General features: G+C 34.7%; 2 protein-coding genes across 6 annotated transcripts in view; one reads left to right on the top strand and one right to left on the bottom strand.

The window, feature by feature from the left end:
• LOC144317091 (uncharacterized) overlaps positions 1-5,577 on the top strand; it is a 67,494-nt gene extending 61,917 nt beyond the window's left edge. For all 3 annotated transcript variants that reach the window (XR_013382970.1, XR_013382969.1, XM_077903001.1), the window contains 2 exons: positions 4,390-4,561; positions 5,252-5,577. Coding sequence is in view for 1 of the 3 variants with exons in the window: in XM_077903001.1 (XP_077759127.1) it covers positions 4,390-4,561; positions 5,252-5,306 (227 nt within the window). In the remaining 2 variants the exon portion in view is untranslated. The remainder of the gene's footprint in view (positions 1-4,389; positions 4,562-5,251) is intronic.
• The window catches only part of FBXL4 (F-box and leucine rich repeat protein 4), a 79,025-nt gene that overhangs the window by 35,300 nt on the left and 23,537 nt on the right, over positions 1-20,188 (bottom strand). For all 3 annotated transcript variants that reach the window (XM_077902997.1, XM_077902998.1, XM_077903000.1), the window contains 3 exons: positions 17,331-17,676; positions 9,835-10,079; positions 2,074-2,287 (listed from right to left, as the gene is read on the bottom strand). In XM_077902997.1, the coding sequence (XP_077759123.1) occupies positions 2,074-2,287; positions 9,835-10,079; positions 17,331-17,676 (805 nt within the window). The remainder of the gene's footprint in view (positions 1-2,073; positions 2,288-9,834; positions 10,080-17,330; positions 17,677-20,188) is intronic.

The following is a 20,188-nucleotide window of genomic DNA, read 5'->3' as shown; positions in this document are numbered from 1 at the left end:
AGTGCCTGACACACAATAGGTAGACAAATATTTGTTGTATAGATATTTTAAAAATGAAACATTAAAGAAATTCCTACTATATAAAAAATAAGACCGGTATACTTGCTATAACTCTATATTTAGTAAGTTCTATCTAACGAAGCAACACTTTAATCATTGAAAAACAAAAAAAAGTATTAATTTTGAGATTATGTAATTGTATTAGAAAATACAAAAGCATAAATAAAAAGTTATTAGAACAATTATGAGCATTCAGTAAGGTAAGCAGATACAAAATAAATACACAAAAAACAATAAACTCTAAACTAGCAATAACCAATCAAAATTAAATAGAAGAGGAAACTGTATCTGACACTATAAAATGCAAGAGAGAAATCTTTTAACCAGAAAGATATAAAACCTAAGTGAAGAAAACTATAACATGCTCTTGGATGTAAAACAAGGCATACATGAATGATGGAAGCCGTATTAAAGAGAAAAATGAAATCAAATGAATGTACTTTTAATAAAATCTTTGCTGAAAGATACAACTGGAAGAAGAATGTACAAGGATTAACAAACGTGTAAAAATAGAGATGAGACTTTCCCTACCACAGAGTAAAACATACCACAAAACTGCCCCATGATGAAACTATTTGTACCAACTACTATTTTTTGCAGCTAGTATTTATTGAGAGATTGCTATATTCTAGGCACCCTCTAAACATTTTACATGTGATTTAATTCTCACAATGCCCCGGCCCTGAGATCTGTATTTTTTTATACTATTTTAGAGAAAAGAAAACTGAAATACCACAGGTTAAATACATTGACTAAGATACCATTAGAGACAGTCAAGGGTTCACTACAATGAGGAAGTATCTGGTATACAATTTTGGAAAAGTAATTTGGTTATTTTACTCATTCATTTCATTTATCAAATGACCAATCTTACCAAGTACCATCCTAGATGTTCGAAAAATGGCAATGAGAAAGACAGACAAGGCTCCTTCCTACCTTCCTGAAATTTATATCCCAGTGTAAGGAGACAGATATTAATAAGAAAACAAAATCACTTAAGAGTGATACAGTTGCTAAGAAGGAAATAAAACTGGATAATATGAAAGAAACCAGAAAGAGGGCTACCTTTTTATAAATGTCCAAAAGTGATCTCTGAAAAAAAAAAAAACTTGAATTGAACACTGAGCTAAGAAAAGGGTAGCCACATAATAAGCTGGAAAAACATTCTAGGCAGGCAGAAAAGCCAAGAGCCATGAGCTGGGACCAGATTAGAATGTTCAAGTAATAAAAAGAAGGTCAACATGACTGGAGTAAAGGAAACGAGTATAGGACAAGTGAGTCTTTACTACAGGGGCCCAGGCACACACTCTTTGATCCAGCAATACCATTTACAGGACTCTATTCTAGAGCAATAGCAGTAGGTGTATGCAAAACTCTGAAAAAAAGAATGTTATTGCTAGATAATTTATAAAAGGAAAAGAACTGGAAAACCCTGAGCGTTGTTCACTTGGGGAATGGTGGAACAGATTACGGTATAACCTATACTACACAGTTAATGAAAAGAGTCAGTATGTAGTCACCTGGAAAGAAGTCCTAGAGATACTGGTGAAAAATGGAAGTAGATCAATATACATGAAAAGATTCCACTTTTCATTAGTGAGACTCCTAAACTATGGTACTGAGAATTAATTTAACTCCTAAGTCTGGCCCTGGATAAATTCCACTGGGTTTCCTCTCTCCTGCACACTATCATTCTACCTCCTTCTCTAATTCATTCCTTGTCAGCATTTCAGCTCACCTAAGCTCACCGCTTAATTCTTTACCTGAAAACATGAACAACATTATAAAAATTTTAAGAACATAGAGAAGAACATTTTCCTGTAATTATAAAAACAACAGATTAGACTCTAAATAATTTTTAAATGACTAAATCAGCTCTATTAATTTTAGAATACTCAAGTGGCATCAAAATTTATTTAAGAATCAGAAAGCATATTATCATGAGCAATTACAGGCAACTAAATATTCAGTTGGCTATCACACTAGCAAAGATGTGAATGGTGATATTCATACCTCTACTTTTGTTCTGTAGAGAACAAGTCGTTTAAGACCGCATAATTTGGCAATGTGGTTGAAAGCTTGAGGTGGTAGTTTATCACAGGATGAGAGATTTAAGTCCTGTAAATTTGGACACATCTCAGAAATAATCTCCAAGCAAGTTTCATTAAGAAAGTGGCTGCAGGATAATTCAAGGCGCACTAATTCAGATCCACAAACCTTCAGAAACCTGTAAAAATAATGTTACGTGTGAATTTTGCATAGTAAAAGATATTTTTGCAAGTACATTGAATTACCTCAACTCTTAGTAGACACCTTCAGAAGAATGCATTTTTATTAGAGAAAATGTTAAACTTGTTTCACTTAAATTCTCATTTACTACCTATCAAAATAGGTATGATTAGGCTAAAATAAATCACTTTGATACGATAAGATGTATTTCCATCATATAAAAAGTGAGCTACTGCTAAGTAAAAAATTAAGAAAGCAGAGAATGTATATCTTCTATCTAAAATTCACATCTGAGTTGGTAAGGTCAAAAACCAAAAACATAACAAAACTTTTAGAAGATATTTTCCCCTAAACAATATCCACCCAGTTCTGGATAATTTATTTTGAATGCGACACAGAAGGTGAAAGCTTTAATTAAATGACCTTAAAATAAATCAGACTAGCCTCCTCTCAACTAAAGAAATATCTGAACTGGTTTAACTGTACTACTGTAATGTTCCTTGTAACTGTTACTATTTACTAGACTGATGTTGAAATTAATACAAGATATTCAATTGCAGAAATACACAGAAAATAATTCACAGAAAAATTCAACATGGCAGACATAAAACTCTATATCAGAATAGTAATAACAATATTTATCTTAGTTGCAGTACAGATGAGGGCAACAGTCCTGTCCATAATCATCATCTGAAAATAATATAAAACTAAATGTGAGTCTAGGAATATTTGAATCCATGAAACTTGATCAGTTAAGCATATTAAACACTTAAGTGCACCAATCATCCCTGTCTAGGTCTCTTGACATTTTCTTGCCTATCACAGGGCCACATCAGTAACATGCCATTAGTTTATTTATGCCACATCTTTTTTTTCCTGAATGGATTAATTAGCTTTCAAGTATACATATAAAGTAAAATTGACTAAATCAATCACTTATGAAAATAAAGGAAGTAACATTGGACTTCTAAGTCAAAAGATTAATACTTTGCCCTGTTCCACTCCCTGGCATGTGCCCTTGGAAAAGGCATTTAGCCAAGTCTCAGCACTTTCTCGGCTGTAAAACGCAGACTAGAATTACATAATAGCACTCACCACGCTGCCTCATGGTTTTGAACATCAAACAATATGTGAAGCTATTGGTAAAGGTCAAAGCACCCCACAAACATAACATAAAAGTTGAATCCTGGACAACTCACATTATACAATTAAAAATTCAATTGCTACAAATTTATTTTAAATGTTGAAAATAACTATTACTCACATATCTTATTTATACCTGAACAACCATTTATCCTTAATCCACTGCAATATGTGTTTTGTTCTCCCTAAAATTTGCCCTTTCCTTTTAAATGCCAAATTCAATGCCCTTTCTTTTCAGTGCTTGAATTACCTGACTTATTGTGGCATTTCACACAACTGCCTACCCCTTCCTTAAAATTCCCCAACACTCCTCAAGCTACTCCTTCTCCCGGATTTCTGCCCACCTGTTTCACTACTGTTACCTTTGCTAAGTTGAATTAGCTAAATTGCAGTTTGCATCAAGCATGTTCATTCATTCATTTAACAAATACTTACTGAGGTCCTATTTTGACCCAGATATTACTCTAATGGGAGTTAGTGGACAAAACAAAGTCCCTGGTCTCATAGAACTTACTTATATTTTGGTAGGAGAGGCAGGCTATAAATAAGTAAACGAGTAAAACAAATACTATATTAGAAAGTAAAAAGTGTCGAGGAGGAAATAAAAGCAGGGCAAGGCAATAGGAAGTATCAAGGGTATCACTGAGAAGAGGAACAAGACCCAAAGCAAGTATGGGAGGTAAATAAAGCAAAGTATGGGAAAGAACATTCCAGACTGAGGGAAGGGTAAATGCAGCAGCTTTGGTGCAGGATACTCTGGAGGCAGGACACCATATAGAGCGAGGAAATATAAAGAGATTAATGCAGGAGGTACAAAGTAAGGGAGAGATGAGGAGCAGGTCAGAGGAGGAAGAGGCAGTTCATTCAGTATATGTCCCATAAGCACTTTGGCTTTGGGCATTCTCAATCATTAGAGGGTCTTGAGCAGACGAGTAACACAACCTCCTTGTGTTTTAGCAGGGTCACTCCGGTTTCTGTGTAGAGAACAGACAGAAGGGGAAGTGGAGTATAAACAGGGGGACAGTCGGGACACCACTACAACATTCAGGAAAGAGAAGAGGGTGCACTGGATCCAGGTGGTAGTACTGAATGTGGTGCACAATATTTGGATTCTGGATCCATTTCAAAGGTAGGCAATGTATACTAAATGATGACATATCTTCTCTACACTGAACTGAATTCAGACTCCTCTATTCCTCAACCACTACTTTTTTTTTTCCCTCTTAACTACAATTTCCTTCCCCACTAATTTGTTTATACTGAGTTTATAAGCTGCCTCAAATCCTTTGGCAACTGAAACAGATTTTTGGTGAACCTAACACAGCACAAGGTCAGGAATGGAAAAAACATTTGATGAGAGTTTACTGAATGTACCTTTCAATTATGAAAATTCACTTGACAAATTTAACTTTCCTCTACTCCAGAAGAGACTAAGTTCTATGGACTCAGGGTATTTTTTCCTTACTACAGTTAAACTACTCTCAAGAAATACGACAAAATTAACAATTTTACCTAACTTTGAGTATAAACATTAGTTATAGGTACTTCTTCATATTTTTGTAAGCTACAACCTAGAAATGGATGTAGAGTTTCAGAGAACTAAAGACTATTCTATTTTTATCTGATACTTCTACAAGTATTTGCAGATTACAAAAATTAAGTGAGTATATTAACTCAAAATCTTCAGGCACCTTATCTCTTGAAGGTCTTCACTATTTGGCTAAGCAGTTTATTCTATAATTATTTCTCATGCTGGACTTGGAATACTTTAACACCTCTTTTCTCATTACTCTCATTATTGAACTTTTTTCCTCTAAAGAACGTACAGAGTGATGTCAAGCCAATCAGCAGAAAGCAACTCGTTAACAGACTAGAAAACTTCCCTAACTTCCCTAACTAGACGCCTGGGTGGCTCAGCGGTTGGGCGTCTGCCTTCAGCCCAGGGCATGATCCTGGAGTCCTGGGATGGAGTCCCACATCAGCCTCCCTGCATGGAGCCTGCTTCTTTCTCTGCCTGTGTCTCTGCCTCTCTTGTGTATCTCTCATGAATAAATAATAAAATCTTAAAAAAAAAGAAAACTCCCCAAATTGATTTAATAAATGACAAAATTTGAAAGCACAATAAAGATAATGATCATGCTTATACTACCTTTCTGACTTTCCCTCTCTTTTTCAATATTGCATATTTTTACTCTGAGCAGATTATTTGGTCAATATCCCCATACTGCATCTTCCTAAACTTACAGGATCTACACTATCTACTTTTTCATGATCTACAGTTCAAGAAGGCAGAAGTAACAGCAGACTCAATTAGCTTAACACAACTCTTGTTTCTTAATGCTCCTCTTGTAAGTCTTATTTTAATGCATAATTACATGCATGTTTTTGTCTTGGTCATCCATTTATTCATCTCAATTGCGATACTAGTCACTTGAAAGGAGAACTACAGCTTCATTTCCTACAGCCTATTCTTTCCATGGTATGAATGCTCACAATGTATTTCTTGATATTGAGGGTATTATGAGAAGATCTAACTTCAAATGAATAATCCCAAACTAGGTCTCTTGCTATAGGAAAGAAATAAATGGGGATCCCTGGGTGGCGCAGCGGTTTAGAGCCTGCCTTTGGCCCAGGGCACGATCCTGGAGACCCGGGATCGAATCCCACGTCGGGCTCCCAGTGCATGGAGCCTGCTTCTCCCTCTGCCTGTGTCTCTGCCTCTCTCTCTCTCTCACTGTGTGCCTATCATAAATTAAAAAAAATAATAAAATAAAAATTAAAAAAAAAAAAAGAAAGAAATGGCTTTATGTGGTGAATTAATTTGTCCAGAGTAATGTAGGTACATAAGAAGTAATTTACTAAATGGTAAACTTGCACAATGAAATAATAAAATCATATGAATAAATTATTTAATCTGAGTTTACTCATCAAAATAAAAGACACCAATCCTCTCAACTTGTGTGATGTGTAAAGGTAGGGGGGAAAATAAAAGGTAAGGGGAGAATTAGACATAAACATCTATGGCTTCTGATTGCTAATGGTACATTTTGTCAGCTGACTGTGAGTTTTATAAAACAGCATATTTAAGATCAATCTTTAATCTCATAAAATTTGGAATTTTATTTAATACATCTGATTCAAAATAAAGCCATTAAAAACAAAGCTCTTTGTTGGCAGGGGAAAGAAAGTCTTAAAATTATCTCAAGTCTCTGGGAACTGATATTCTAAAAGAGACAACTGTATAAAGCATGGGTAGGCAATTGAATAAACAAATAAGCAATAAGCTCTTTATCCTATAAAATTTTAGCTCTGTGTCAAAACATCTAATAAAGTTCCTGAATCTAAAAAGCACCCAAGAATGTTTTATGAAGGAAACAATTAGAGGAGTCAAGGGTAAGAATATCTACATAACTGAAGTAGAGATCAAAGTGATTAATTTGGGCAACTCTCCGAAGAAACATAGTAGTGGAAAAATAAACCCAAGGCTTTTTGAGCATCAGAGTGATATGATTAAACCTCAAAGCACAAACAGGCAGGGGGGCAAAGAAATACCCAAGACTTGAGGGAACTGTATTATAAAAGAAAAGTGGAATTATAAAAGATGCAATTCTAATGAGTAATGATATGCATGAGCAGTACCTGAAGTTGCAAATCACAAATCTGGAGATAGAATAGGATTTTAATAACTGATTAAAACTTTAACTTCTTGCTATTCCAATTCAGCCTATTTTCCTACTATTTTGAATAATATAAATTCCTAAAAGTTCTTTGAAATCCAGTTAAACAGTTCCAACTTGTGAGGAAAGGTTTTCGGCAACAAAGATAAAACTGTATCAAACTTTTCCCAAAGACTTGCTCAAAAGCAGCAGCTGATCATCACTGGGCTCTAGTTTAAAAATGTACTTTTTTTCTTTAAAATATTATAAATAAGTCTTATTCACAGTAATGAGCATAAATAGACCATACTTATTCATAGATTATTCATTAATAATCAAGCCATGAATATTTATTGTTTATTCTGGGAACGCTGCCTACAAGCCATAATGACTATCGATTCAGCAGTCAAGTCAAGGGGGCCACCAGCAATCAGTAAGTGAAACTCCAATGTCTTCCACCCAGAAAAGAATTCTCTCTCCCTGGTATGTAAACTTTTTATTTTCTTAATGGGAATGAGGACTATGCATAAAGGAATTCTATCAAGATTCACAGTTTTACTGGCTGAAATACTACAGTAAAATATGGAAAAGTTAAATTTATGTATGTACCTTTATGATTATTCAAACAGCCCCACAGCAACTAACATGGCTGAATTGAAAATGGAAAGGAAATTGCTGGTGAGAAAGTAGATTGGAGCTTTAATCTTGCAAAAGAAGATCTTTATCCATTATGAGTCTAAAATTTAAAAAGTAGCATTACTAAACTTTCTTCTCACAAGTTAGGTCTCAGTTCCTGCACCAGAATGAGTCAAATAAAGGGAGTTCTGAAACAATGATTTAATATTACTGTTACATTTTAGTCATCATATCAGGGTCACATGCAACATTTTGCCAAAGAAGCTGGACTTCAGCTGTTCACTACAACGTTTTCTTTACAGTCCACACTCATTAATTGTCATCCTGTTATTCTATTAATAAAAATACAGGAAGGATGTTTACATGTTTATCCTTATATCTTTATCTTTTCCGTAGCCTGATGTAGGAACTACGTTAAATGTCTCTTTACATGGCCAATGACACTCACTATAATTCCTTATGCACGAAGGGTGAAAATAAACAATAAATTCCCAGTACTGTGGAACATTGAGGAAGGAGCTATAAGAGGAATTAAAATACCTGGAAGGTCCTTATAATGTAAAATAATGCTTACTGACAATAGCTACTCTAAGTCAGTCTTGACTTATATGATCCATAGCTGCTCTAAATACCCACAGTCATCATTAGCTTCACTTCTTCTTGGCCCTATTAGCAGAGAGGAAAAATTTCACATGAAGTGGGTGGGGGATGGCAAGGGGAAGTAGAAAGGATTAAGCTCTGTTTCAACTGGTAGCTGTCAAATGTCAAGCAATTTTTAAAAATGTGGATTCTATTAAAATTCACCAAAATCACAAGCTAAAAAAGAACTGCCTATTTTTTTTAACCATAGATATCTCCTCTTAAGCAAATTTACATAATAGAAAACATTTTGTATATACATAGCATGCTATAAAAAAAAATCTGTGTACTCTCTGACCCACAATACCATACTGCTTTATCTAAGAACTCCTTTCCCTGGCTGTTTTTGGCGGGAAAGAAAGGAACTCAATGCATCCACATTTCAAAACGTGCTGTAAGCCATTACAGCTTGTGTTTATTTTTTATTTTGATACAGAAACTATCAATATTAGTACTTGGAACACACTGTTACTATCCCAAACATTATTATTTCATCCGAATCTTATGGCATCAAATATTTATTTCTGGAACTGCATCTTTATTTTTATAGTCTAGTCAAGGGAAAACAAGGCTCAATATACTAATTTCTAATTCATAAACCACTGTGCAAGAATGTATCCACTGAGGATGTGTGAAGGGAGAGCGGTTGCTCATTTTTAACTTCTAAAAACAGGATAGAAGATTATTCATTAATCAAAAATAACAGGTAATTTCCCCAAAGTTTCTACTCCTTCATTATTTAACTTAATGAAATGATGGGATTATACTGTAATGTACAATGAGAATAACCCTCATCAAGGTTAAGAGAAAAACACCTGTTTGTATCATAAGCAAAATTAATACAGCATTACTAAATGAATATGCACTTGTGTAAGCTTTCAAATGTTTAACAGGTGACATTTAATAGTAAGAAAACGAAATGCTTAAATAGAAAGGAGCAGAAACACCTGGGCAGGTCTGCAAGTGTGGTCGCCTACTTAGCATGCAATTGCATTTTCAACATAATTAGTTTAAATGAGCTTCTAAATTTGGGTGATGTATTGCACATGTAATTAAGATTTAATTAAAAATGTTCTATAATAAATTGTTTTCCATTTCTGACAAATCACATTAGAGAGGTGGATTTTGATTTGGAAATAGTTTTTAAAATGTGTTAATCATCTGTGCTGAAAATATGAGAAAGAAAAAAAGGAGCTCTGTTGAAAGTTACTTAGGATTTAAAAAAATTTAAATAAAAGGAGGTAAAGGGGAAAGTTTCCCTTCATATTATTGTGAAGTTTAGCTGAACAGGATGATGAAACTCACTCACTTTGATAAATAGAAGCATTCTGAACATGATGATACACAAAATGGATTTCCTTTTTATTTGTGTAAAGTATATGGTAGATACTTTCACACTCTTATTATGGAAACTACTCCGTAGTAAGTACTGCCTGCTGGTAAAGTATGTGCAACGAGGCTTGGCACTCACCTGCTAAATCCTGCAACAGAGATGAAGCCCCTATTGCCAGTCCAAGATAAATTAAGCCACTGAACGAGGGTGCAGCGAGCCTGCAGAAATTCCAGAGAGGTGTCATTCAGTTTTGCCCAGTACGGTTGCAGATTGAGGTGGATGTATTGGAGAGGATCACAGCAATGCTGGTTCAGTAGTTTGCAAGTCTGTGCTAATCGACACAAGTCTGGTAGCGTAAGATGATTCAGAATCAGTTGAATGAGCTACATCAAACAGATTGAAAGACAATATCACTTAAGTGTATTATATGGTCTAATAAAGAACAAAAGTATCATGTATTTTATAACAATATTTTTACATACTAAATCACAATTCCCCATAATTATCCAAATCAGAAGAAACCGTATTTACATAAGATAATATATATTACATTTCAAACTGTTTAAAGCATATTGGCTCATATTGACCCATTTTTTTATAGTACAAACATATATTTTGGTAATCTAATACAGTTTTTCATAGACTCAACAACTGCACATCTACTACACCTCCAACATGGTGATAGATGAGAGTTCCCATTTTCAGAGTTTTGCAGAGTCCAGGGGGGACCTGGTAAGCACAATGACATGTTTTAATAGCTTTGAAAGAGAAGAACAGAGGCTGCTCCGGAAGATACCAGCCTAACCGCAAAGGGAGAGTATACTTGTACCAGGAAGGCTCAGCTTTAAAGGGTGAGAGCCAAACTAAGTGAAAGACTTGTTAGTGGTTAAGGACTGGGTTACAAAGAGCCTTACAGAGGAGCGTGAATTTATTCCGAAGGCAATAAATCCCCTGAAGGGATTTAAACTGCAGAATGACACGGTCAGATTTGTGTTTGGAAAGCTCATCACAGGGGATACCACTGGAGGCAGGGAGGCAGAAAGAGAACCAGTCAAGGAGCTGTTACAGAATTCCCGGAGGAAAGAGAAAACAGGGGCCTGCTGGCAGTGATGATGGAACAGCAGACAGATACAAAAAGTAGTAAGAGGAGGAATCTAAATTATTTTTAGCTCTAATTAAAATAGTTTCCTTGAACTAGTCCAAGATTTGGTGTTTGTTTGTTTGTTTTTGATGGTGAACAGGTTGGGGCTTCTAAACTAACTTTTCTAGAACTACTGCTAAAAATAGCCTATTCTAGACCAAGAAACAAAGGAAAAAAAGATCAAATGTTTGCTAAATGTTAAAAATCTTCAGATGAAAGAGAATACTGCATTTCTTGCTTAACGCAGTGTATTTGTCTAGCTACTCTTTTTGTTTTGCAAATATGCCCTTTAACCTAAATGATGCTCTTCAGTTTATTTGACCATGTAAGCCCAATATTAATTTCAGGACATAATTACACTGTTTTAGCCAAAAAAATTACAAAATAGGGATCCCTGGGTGGCGCAGAGGTTTAGCGCCTGCCTTTGGCCCAGGGCGGGATCCTGGAGACCCGGGATCGAATCCCACGTCGGGCTCCTGGTGCATGGAGCCTGCTTCTCCCTCTGCCTGTGTCTCTGCCTCTCTCTGTCTGTGACTATCATAAATAAATAAAAATTAAAAAAAAAAATTACAAAATAGTGACGTGATATTTAAAATAAGCTTAAAAGGTACATAAAATATGAGCATTGCTCACTAATACATAGATTGTGTTCAGTAAGGCTGGGGTGTTTTTGCTCTTAAGACTGAACTGTACTTTAAAAAATATTAAAGATATGTGTTATAATAGGAAAATAAAAGGAAATTAAAAATTAGTCTAAAATCTCATCACTTCGATGACATGTAAACTGCTGAAATGTAAAGTATTATACAAACAACAAAAGAAAATGGGCAAAAACATTAGAAAACCCAAACACTGAAGAAAGGTAGAAAACGAAAAGTTTCTATCCTCAAATCTAATGAACCCTCTCTCCATTGATAAGCATTTACCATTTTTCTGATCTCTTCCAATAAATACTTATGAAATCCCATTTTGGATTTGCACTAAAAGAATGATACTATATACACTGTTCTATACCTTGCTTTTCTCATTTAATGATGCATCCATCTTGTAGTTACCTCTTTATCTGCACAGAGAAATCCAGCCCATTCCTTCTTATAGATGTGGTATATATACAATTCAACTGATTTCTCACTGATGTAGATCCTGGTTTTTTCTTCCCTGTCTCAAATAATACTGCAATATCACGTATGTACATGTACATATATCTTCACAAATGATGTAAATATACCTTAGTATAAATTACATGCTTTTAAGTTTTGACATAAACACAAAATTGCCCTTCAGTGTTTGCATCAATTTACTACAAAGAGTGTAAAAAAGTACCCCCTTAGGGGTACCTACGTGGCTCAGTTGGTTGAGTGACCGACTCTTGGCTTTAGCTCAGGTCATGATCTCATGGGTCTTGGGATGTAGCCATGCATCAGGCTCCCTGCTCAGTGGGGAGTCTGCTTGAGATTCTCTCCCTCTGCCTCTCCCTGAGCCCTCTCTCTTAAAAATAAATAAATCTTTTTTTTTTTTTTAAAGGATCCATTCTCTTGTCACCTAGACAGCATTGGTATCAACAAATTTCCTCATTCTGAGAGCAGAAAAAGAAAACAAAAAAACAGTATAGCACTGTTTTGTTTTTGTTTTTGTTTTGTTTTGTTTTTTTTGCTGTTCTTTTTTTAACTATAGAAATATAACCCTTTGCCAAGGGAGTTGCCAATGTTTCTTTCTTTTATGCTGATCTGTTTCTGGACTCCATTCTGTTGTATTTGTTTATCCATTATTTCTCTCATATCAATAGAACTCTGAGTCAAATGAGTTTTGTTCTAATTTTCATAGACTTTACACATTGAAATGCACTGGAATGTTTGGTTGCAAATGAGAATCTATCTTCATTGTTGACCCACAAATATCAGTCCCACAGCTTCAGAATACACTTTATTATCTGGTGGGACTAGTGCTCCCTCCATCGCTTTTCCAGAATTTTCCTGAGTATTTTCATGTTTTTTCAGGTAAACTTTCAAATTAAAAAACAATTAAAAATTCTGTATTTTAATTAGGACTTCATTGAATACAAAGATTAGGGAAAACTGACACCTTTACTTTATTGTGTCTTCTTACACAAGGGCATGGTATGATTTATCATTTAATGATCTCTTATGTTCCTAGAGTTCCTAACACTATTGGTTTTTATCTATTAACTTTGTAACCTGCCAACTTACTTATTGTTCCTAATAGTTTTAGTCTATTCTCCTAAGAATTCTAGTACATAGTCATATTGCCTGCAAACGATGTTGATCTTATAGCCTCCTTTCCAAAAATTATTCCTTTTCCTTCTCATATTTTCAGCACTGGCTAATGCTTCTAGAACAATGATAAGTAACATTACTGTCTTGTTCCTACTTTAATTTAAATGTGAGCCACAAATGTGATGTATGTATGTAAAGAGATTTTTTAAAAAGTCAAAAGGCTATAGTTAATAATACTGTACTGTAAACTTGAAAGTTGCTGGGTGTAGATCTTAAGCATTTTCAACACAAGCAAAAAAAAAAAAAAAGAATTAGTGATATGAGGTAATGTATTATTACTTATCTCAATCTTGGTAATCATTCTACAATGTGCGTGTGTGTGTGTATATATATATATGAAATCGTGTTGTACATTTTAAATATATACAATTATATGTGTCAATTATTCCTTAATGAAGTTAAAAATACAGACAAAAGAATAGTGATATTAATTCAATAGAGTTTAATAATATATTAAAAATGATCATTTCAACATGTAATAATATAAAACTCCTGTGATATTTTATTCTTTTCTTTGTATGAAGTCTTTGAAATCCTGTATTTTATATTTTCAGCACATCTCAATTCAGACTAGCCATATTTCAAGTGCTCAATAGTACATGTGGCTACTGGCTACCACATTGGACAATGCTTTTCTAGTGTTGGATAATTAGATATGATATTAGCTTTTTGTTAATAATATCTGGTAGTAGACAATTACTATTGAATGGCTTAACTAGGTATTTTTTTAAACATAGATGGATAACAAATTTGGATATCTATCCAGCTGTCATTTGTCAACCAATTTAATGTATCTGCTATGATGAGATAGGATTTTTCTCCTTTTGACCTAGTACTATGGTATTATAATTCTCTAATACCAAAAACAACTCTCTAATACCAAAACACCCTTGAATTCCAGGAATACATCCTGAATGATTCTGTTGTATTATCTTTTAAAATAATTCTATTTATTGTATTTGTTTGCAGAAGTAAAATTGGTCCTGTAGTCTTTTTTTGTGCCACAATATTATGCTGGCTTTATAAAAAAGCTGAAAACTTTCCTTCTCTTTATACCATGAAAGAGTCTGAATAATACAAGATTTATCTGTTTCTTAAATGTTTGAAAGAACCTATGAGAGGCATCCAGGCTTGGCAACAGTAGGACCTTAACTATCTGTAGAATGAATTAAAATCCTTTTGTTTTAACTTCAATATTAAAAGTTATATCAGGAGAATTTTTAAGTATTTAGTGCAAAAAGCATTAAAAATTAAATATATCCCTGTATCAGAGGATCAATAATTCACTTTTTCCAGATGATTTGCAATTTAAATAACACCCAGCAACTTCTGGCATTGTTCCAAACAAAAGTCACCAATGTTAAAAGATGTGTATTTTGTGTGAAAACATTCTATAATACTTAATATTACATTTTAATTAAATATTAAAATAGGAAAGGAATAACGAAAAGTCACTGAGACCATGACATTGATGTGTGAAAAAACACTTTGGGATTTTGATTAAACAAGAGATAACTGGTTTCAGGCCTACAAGACAATATCCATTAATCATTACATATCTAGTATCTAGTATCTATCACAATGTGTTTTTACATGGGGGCATCCTAGCATGAAGAATCATTTGATACTACAATGAATATAGGACTCCCAAAACATAATTGATCTATCTACCCTCAAAACCCACTCTACCAATAATCCAATTATTTTCAACTATGGAAACACTGTGTCACTTGACATATTTAAATATGGGGTGGGTTTTTTTTTTTTTCACTTTAAATAATTTGGATTATCTTAAAGGAATTTGGGTAACTTTTTTTTTTTTTTAAGTTTCTCCTTTGAGTCACTGAGAGATCATTCAGTGTCCTGCAGCATTAACTGATATGGTGTTCTGCTTTTGTCAGAGCCAGTTAAAGTCCTCAGGACTACAGATTCTTTCTCCAGGTTTCTTCCATATTCCTTTGTTATACTGATCAAACCCCTGACCTGTACTGGAAGGTTTCCCTCTCTACTGCCTCCTTCCCTTTGGCATAGAAACATGCTGAAATCTCTCCCAACTTGCATCACAAACAAAAACCTTACTACCCTGCTGCTTCCTCCACCATTCTTTTCTTCTTTCAGAAGGGAAGTTAGCACAGATAATTCCTATAATTCACTCTCCCTCATTCTGATATACCTTTTTTGAGTGCCACCACAAAGGGGTGAAGTGTTAGTCAAGATGACAAGGATAACTCATTACTGGTGAACAGTCTTCTCCATGGTACAGCCCATAGAGTATATTAGCAAAAATATTTTTTCTGCTTACACTCAGAATAAACTTTCTTTCACCTTCCTTCATGCCTTAACCGAATTTGGTAAGATTTTCTCATCCCTTACCTTATGTTCATGGCTCCACTAAACTAATAATCATAAAGGATTATCAAAGACTCCCAAAAACCAAAACCTGTGGGCACTTGTAATTTAGCTCTCTGCAGCAACAGGGTGGACTATGTCCTTTTTATGTTTTCTATGTCTCTTTTGCTTCCTATTGCTTTGCTTTTAAGACTCTCTCATCTTTATTCCAAGCGCCTTTTCTGATGGGTCTTCCTCTATGGGACTATACGTTAGTATTCCCAGAATTCTGCTCTTGACCCTTTATTCATACTCTACAGTCTTTCACCAGTTGATTTTATCTACCATGGTGCCCCTCCCCTCTTTCAAGTAGACTCCCTCAAATATAAACTCAGATCTTCCTCCTGCATTTCAAACTGAAATACTAACTGCCTACTGCCCTCAACCAGTTGAGATGCTTTGATGAGTCACAGGCACCTCAAAGTCAGTATATCCTTCTCACCTTCACTCACTGTTTTATGATTAATGGCATGTCCCTCCACCTAGTCATTTTAACCAGAAACCTGAAAGTCTCTCTGATGTTCTGCTTCATCTAGATATGAACATTTACTAGTTACTTTCAATTTCTACCTTCTGATCTGTGGAATATTTCTCCTATCCATCTCCTTTCCAAATCTTCCAATATCCAGGCTTCAACATCTCTTCCCTCAATTACAGCAGTGGTTTCGTGACTGGTGTCCCTGCCTCCCACCCTGATCTCCTCTTGGTCTACTCTTCATTTACCAGCAGAGTAAACTAAGCCAGAAGCCTCATTTTTGTGTTATTCTCATTTTTAAAACAAATAAAATAAAACCTTTGATGTTTCCCTACTGACTGCAGAAAAGGTGTACAGTCTTTTTTTTTTATACCATGACACATATAAAAGCCAAAATTTACATGAAGGCCAAACACCTGGACAATTTTTCTAATTGTGAGCCAAGACATGTGCAAAAAATGACTACATATTATGGGTAATTCCTGGAATGTTAGCTATGCCATAACTTTCTCTCCCACTCAAAAAAGCATTATAAAAACTACAAGAGAACACAAGATAGTGAGTGTGAAAATATAATCTTGGATCTGCTCCAATTTTTTCCCAAAAGTTATTTATATAAGGTCTCAATTACTAGGACACTCCCACCCCCGATTAATTTTGCTGTGTCCTGAAGACACAGAATACCCTGAGGAACACTGGCTGAAGGGATAAAATGCAAATCTCTCAGTAAAACCCACAAGCCCTCTCTGATCCAGGCTGTGCACTGTCAATGGTAGGATGTCTCAATCACTGTCATCTACATGAATGGTGTTCTGTGGAGTCAGGCATCAAGGCAGCTCTGAGCCTCCATCCAATTTCATCTCTTACAGTCTCTGTTCTCCAATCCTCTTCTGGTCAGGGCACCATCCCCCTCCACAGTTGAAAGTTCATGTATAACTTTTGATTCCCCCAAAAGTCAACTACAAATAGCCCACTGTTGACTTGAAGCCATACAACACAAATAGTTGAGTAACAGAGTTGTGTATTATATTTATTATATACCATATTATTACAATGACATTAATCTAGAGAAGAGAAAAATGTTAAACTCCTAAGGAAAATGCATTTACAGTACTATACTATCAAAAAAAAAAAAAAAAAAAAAAAACCACGTATAAGTGACCCACACAATTCAAACCTGTGTTGTTCAAAGGTTAACTGTATATAATACATTAGATAATGTACCCTTTACCAGTGCTTGTATTTCTCTGATACCTACCAAAATAAACATTAATATCTGAACATTTAAAACGTACAGTGGTATGTCCAGTACTGCTGCTGATTACCTTTGGCTTACCTCATAAGGCAGTTTATCAAAATATCCATTATTTGGCCCTTCCCTGAGGGCAGTACTGCTAAACTTTTGGCTAAGACTGTCCATGCCACAACCATCCTTTTCTTCATAGTCATCATCTTCTAGATCATTCATGTCAATAAGTGAAGTCTGGAGAGAAAGCACTGGCTTGTCCTTCGTACCATGTAACACGACTGCATCTAATTCAGTGTAATAATCCAGAAGAGAACTATTTACTTCCAGCCGTATGAGGTTTGTGGGAAAATTTATCTGCTTAATACAAGGTTTAAATTGGCGAGCCTGGGAAGCATTCACCTTCGTCGGTGTCTCTGACCAAAGAATCTCCCATCTGCCAAAGAAAGAAACTTACCTATAATACACTTTGGAATGAGATTTACTGTCATCTTAAGGATATGGCCCCATGCCCAATATGTTACAGTGCGACGCACAAAGGTATTAAATAAGATGAACAGAATCAAACACAAGTACTGTTTTTAGTACATTAAAAAAATAATTAATTAAATGTCATAGACCTTGAAAGAATGTGGACTACTTAAACTATTTTTATAATTTCCTAGAAAGTTCCTTTTGGCAAATTTCACACTGGTCAGCTAGAAAGTGGCATAACTAGAGCTACACGAAGAACATCATTCAGAAAAAAAAAGAAACTCAAAGTCAAAACAAGACATATAGAATGAATAAAGCTCTGCTGTGTGCATATATCCTAACCCAACTAGACCGAGCACTTTGTCGCACCAGAGTCTCCTTTTCCAGCTTTTCCACTTCTGTTATCAGTGTCATACAAACTGAAAACGTTTGCTATCTCTGATTTTCTTTTATCCAGTCATTAAGTTTTGTCAAATTTTTCGTGAAGCTGTTGCTTTTATATGTTCTTCCTCTAAATTCCCATTTTTTCTCTTTTAGTCATCTGTGTGTGTTCTGTTATCTAGCAAGTACCTAACACATATCAGGTAAATAACATTTTCTCCTACTTCTCCAAACTGACCCTTACTTTCCAGTCAGATTAATCATTATCTTCCAGATAATAAATTTATTTCCACCTTTGTGTTTTTGCTCATGCTGTCTCCCCACAATGAAATGCCCAATATGCAATTATCTGCCCATCTATTATTCTTCATGGCCCAACTCACATTCCATCTCTTCATATAAGTCTCCTTATAAAACTACTTTCCAAAATTATTTAAAGATTCTTCGTAACATAGCATTGTTAGATATACAATATTCATATATATGTGTTATAAGTAACTATTTCTCTAATATTGTTTCCAGATATATCAGAGAAAATTAGAAACACAAAAAAATACTTCAATAAACATCTTTCCATTACTGATTACTTTAGTTAGCAGAATTTTTTTAATACAGATTTTATGTCAAAGACTAAGTGTTTCTAAGTCCTCAATACAAACTGCTTTCAAAGTTTATGCCAATAGCATATAAGAATGACTACTGAGGGGTGACGGGGTGGCACAGTCATTTGAGCCCACAACTCTTCATTTCAGCTGGGGTCATGATATCCAGGTACTAAGATTGAGCCCTGCTTTGGCTCTGTGCTCAGCTTGAGATTCTCCCTCCCTCTCCATCTTCCCCCTCCCCTTTCATACAGGCTCTCTCTCTCTCCCAAATAATAAATAAATCTTTTTTTTTTTTTTAAAGAATGACTACTGAAAGCATTATTTATCTTTGAAAATAATACGTAATTTCATGATAAGTCTATCGCCATGGTACATAATTTATATGTGATTATTAGTAACACTTAAAATGTTTCCATAAATTTACTAATCATATGAGTTTTTTTTCTAATACATTGCCAGTTCGTTTCCTTGGCCTGACTTATTAAGATTTAAGTAAACACTGATTACAGCAAGGCATTTAAGAAACTGAAATAGATAGAAGAGTGTGAATCAAAACTGTAGAAGTCATCAACATGCACATACCCTAACGGTCTTTAGGCCAAGATGGCAGCAAGAAGGGCATACAGCACCATCCTGGAGAATGCAAAAGGAAAATATAGTAATTTCTACCTTTAGGAATAAAAGCATATAGCAGAAGCTCATGGGAATATAAGGATATCACTAATCCTTATAGTAGGAACTTTTGGAATCACTAGAATCTTTATAACCACCTCGTATCTGCTACTGTTGCTGATTCTCTCCTGACAATGAGGAATAAAACCCATCAGACAAAAAGAAGGCTAGACCTAGATACCCCATGAGCTTAACTGCAAAAATCTTGAGGGTTTCTAACAATAGAATTGATTTGAACACTCTTATGTAAATCTATGCAGTTAAATAGAGCTACCCATACAGGTACAAGGAACTGAGGTATGAATCATTTAAAACCATGTTGGTAAGGGAAAATGCATTCCTAATTTCAGACAGTATATTTCCAAAAATCATGAGGTAAATGGTTTCACTATTTGTAAATAGTAAACTATTACTACTTGTTGCCACAGTAAAATGACATTAGAGAATGTTAGAGGAATGTCCTGTGTCTAGGAAATAAGGACCAAATGGGACCCTGTGAAATAATTGCCCATACTGGTTTACAACACACATGCTCTAAACCAGTCTATTTTATTACTTAGCTTCAGTGGGAAGTTTTTATGAGGCTTAACAGAAACACTGAAAATGTGACGTAGAAATCACCTTTGCCAGGTCCTTTGCAATAAATAAATACACAACTAATGTGTTCTTCATGTTTATTTTGAACTGTATTATCATGTAAATTACATTATAAATTTACAAATGTAAGCTTAAAGAAAAGCACTGACTAGAGCAGAAATATTCTATTTTAATAAGGTTAATTATAATACGGTAATTAATCTACTAAAGTCCTCACTA

This window comes from Canis aureus, chromosome 7 (assembly GCF_053574225.1).
Source record: "Canis aureus isolate CA01 chromosome 7, VMU_Caureus_v.1.0, whole genome shotgun sequence".
In the NCBI taxonomy this organism is placed as follows: domain Eukaryota; kingdom Metazoa; phylum Chordata; class Mammalia; order Carnivora; family Canidae; genus Canis; species Canis aureus.
This window is presented reverse-complemented; position numbering and strand designations above follow the sequence as displayed.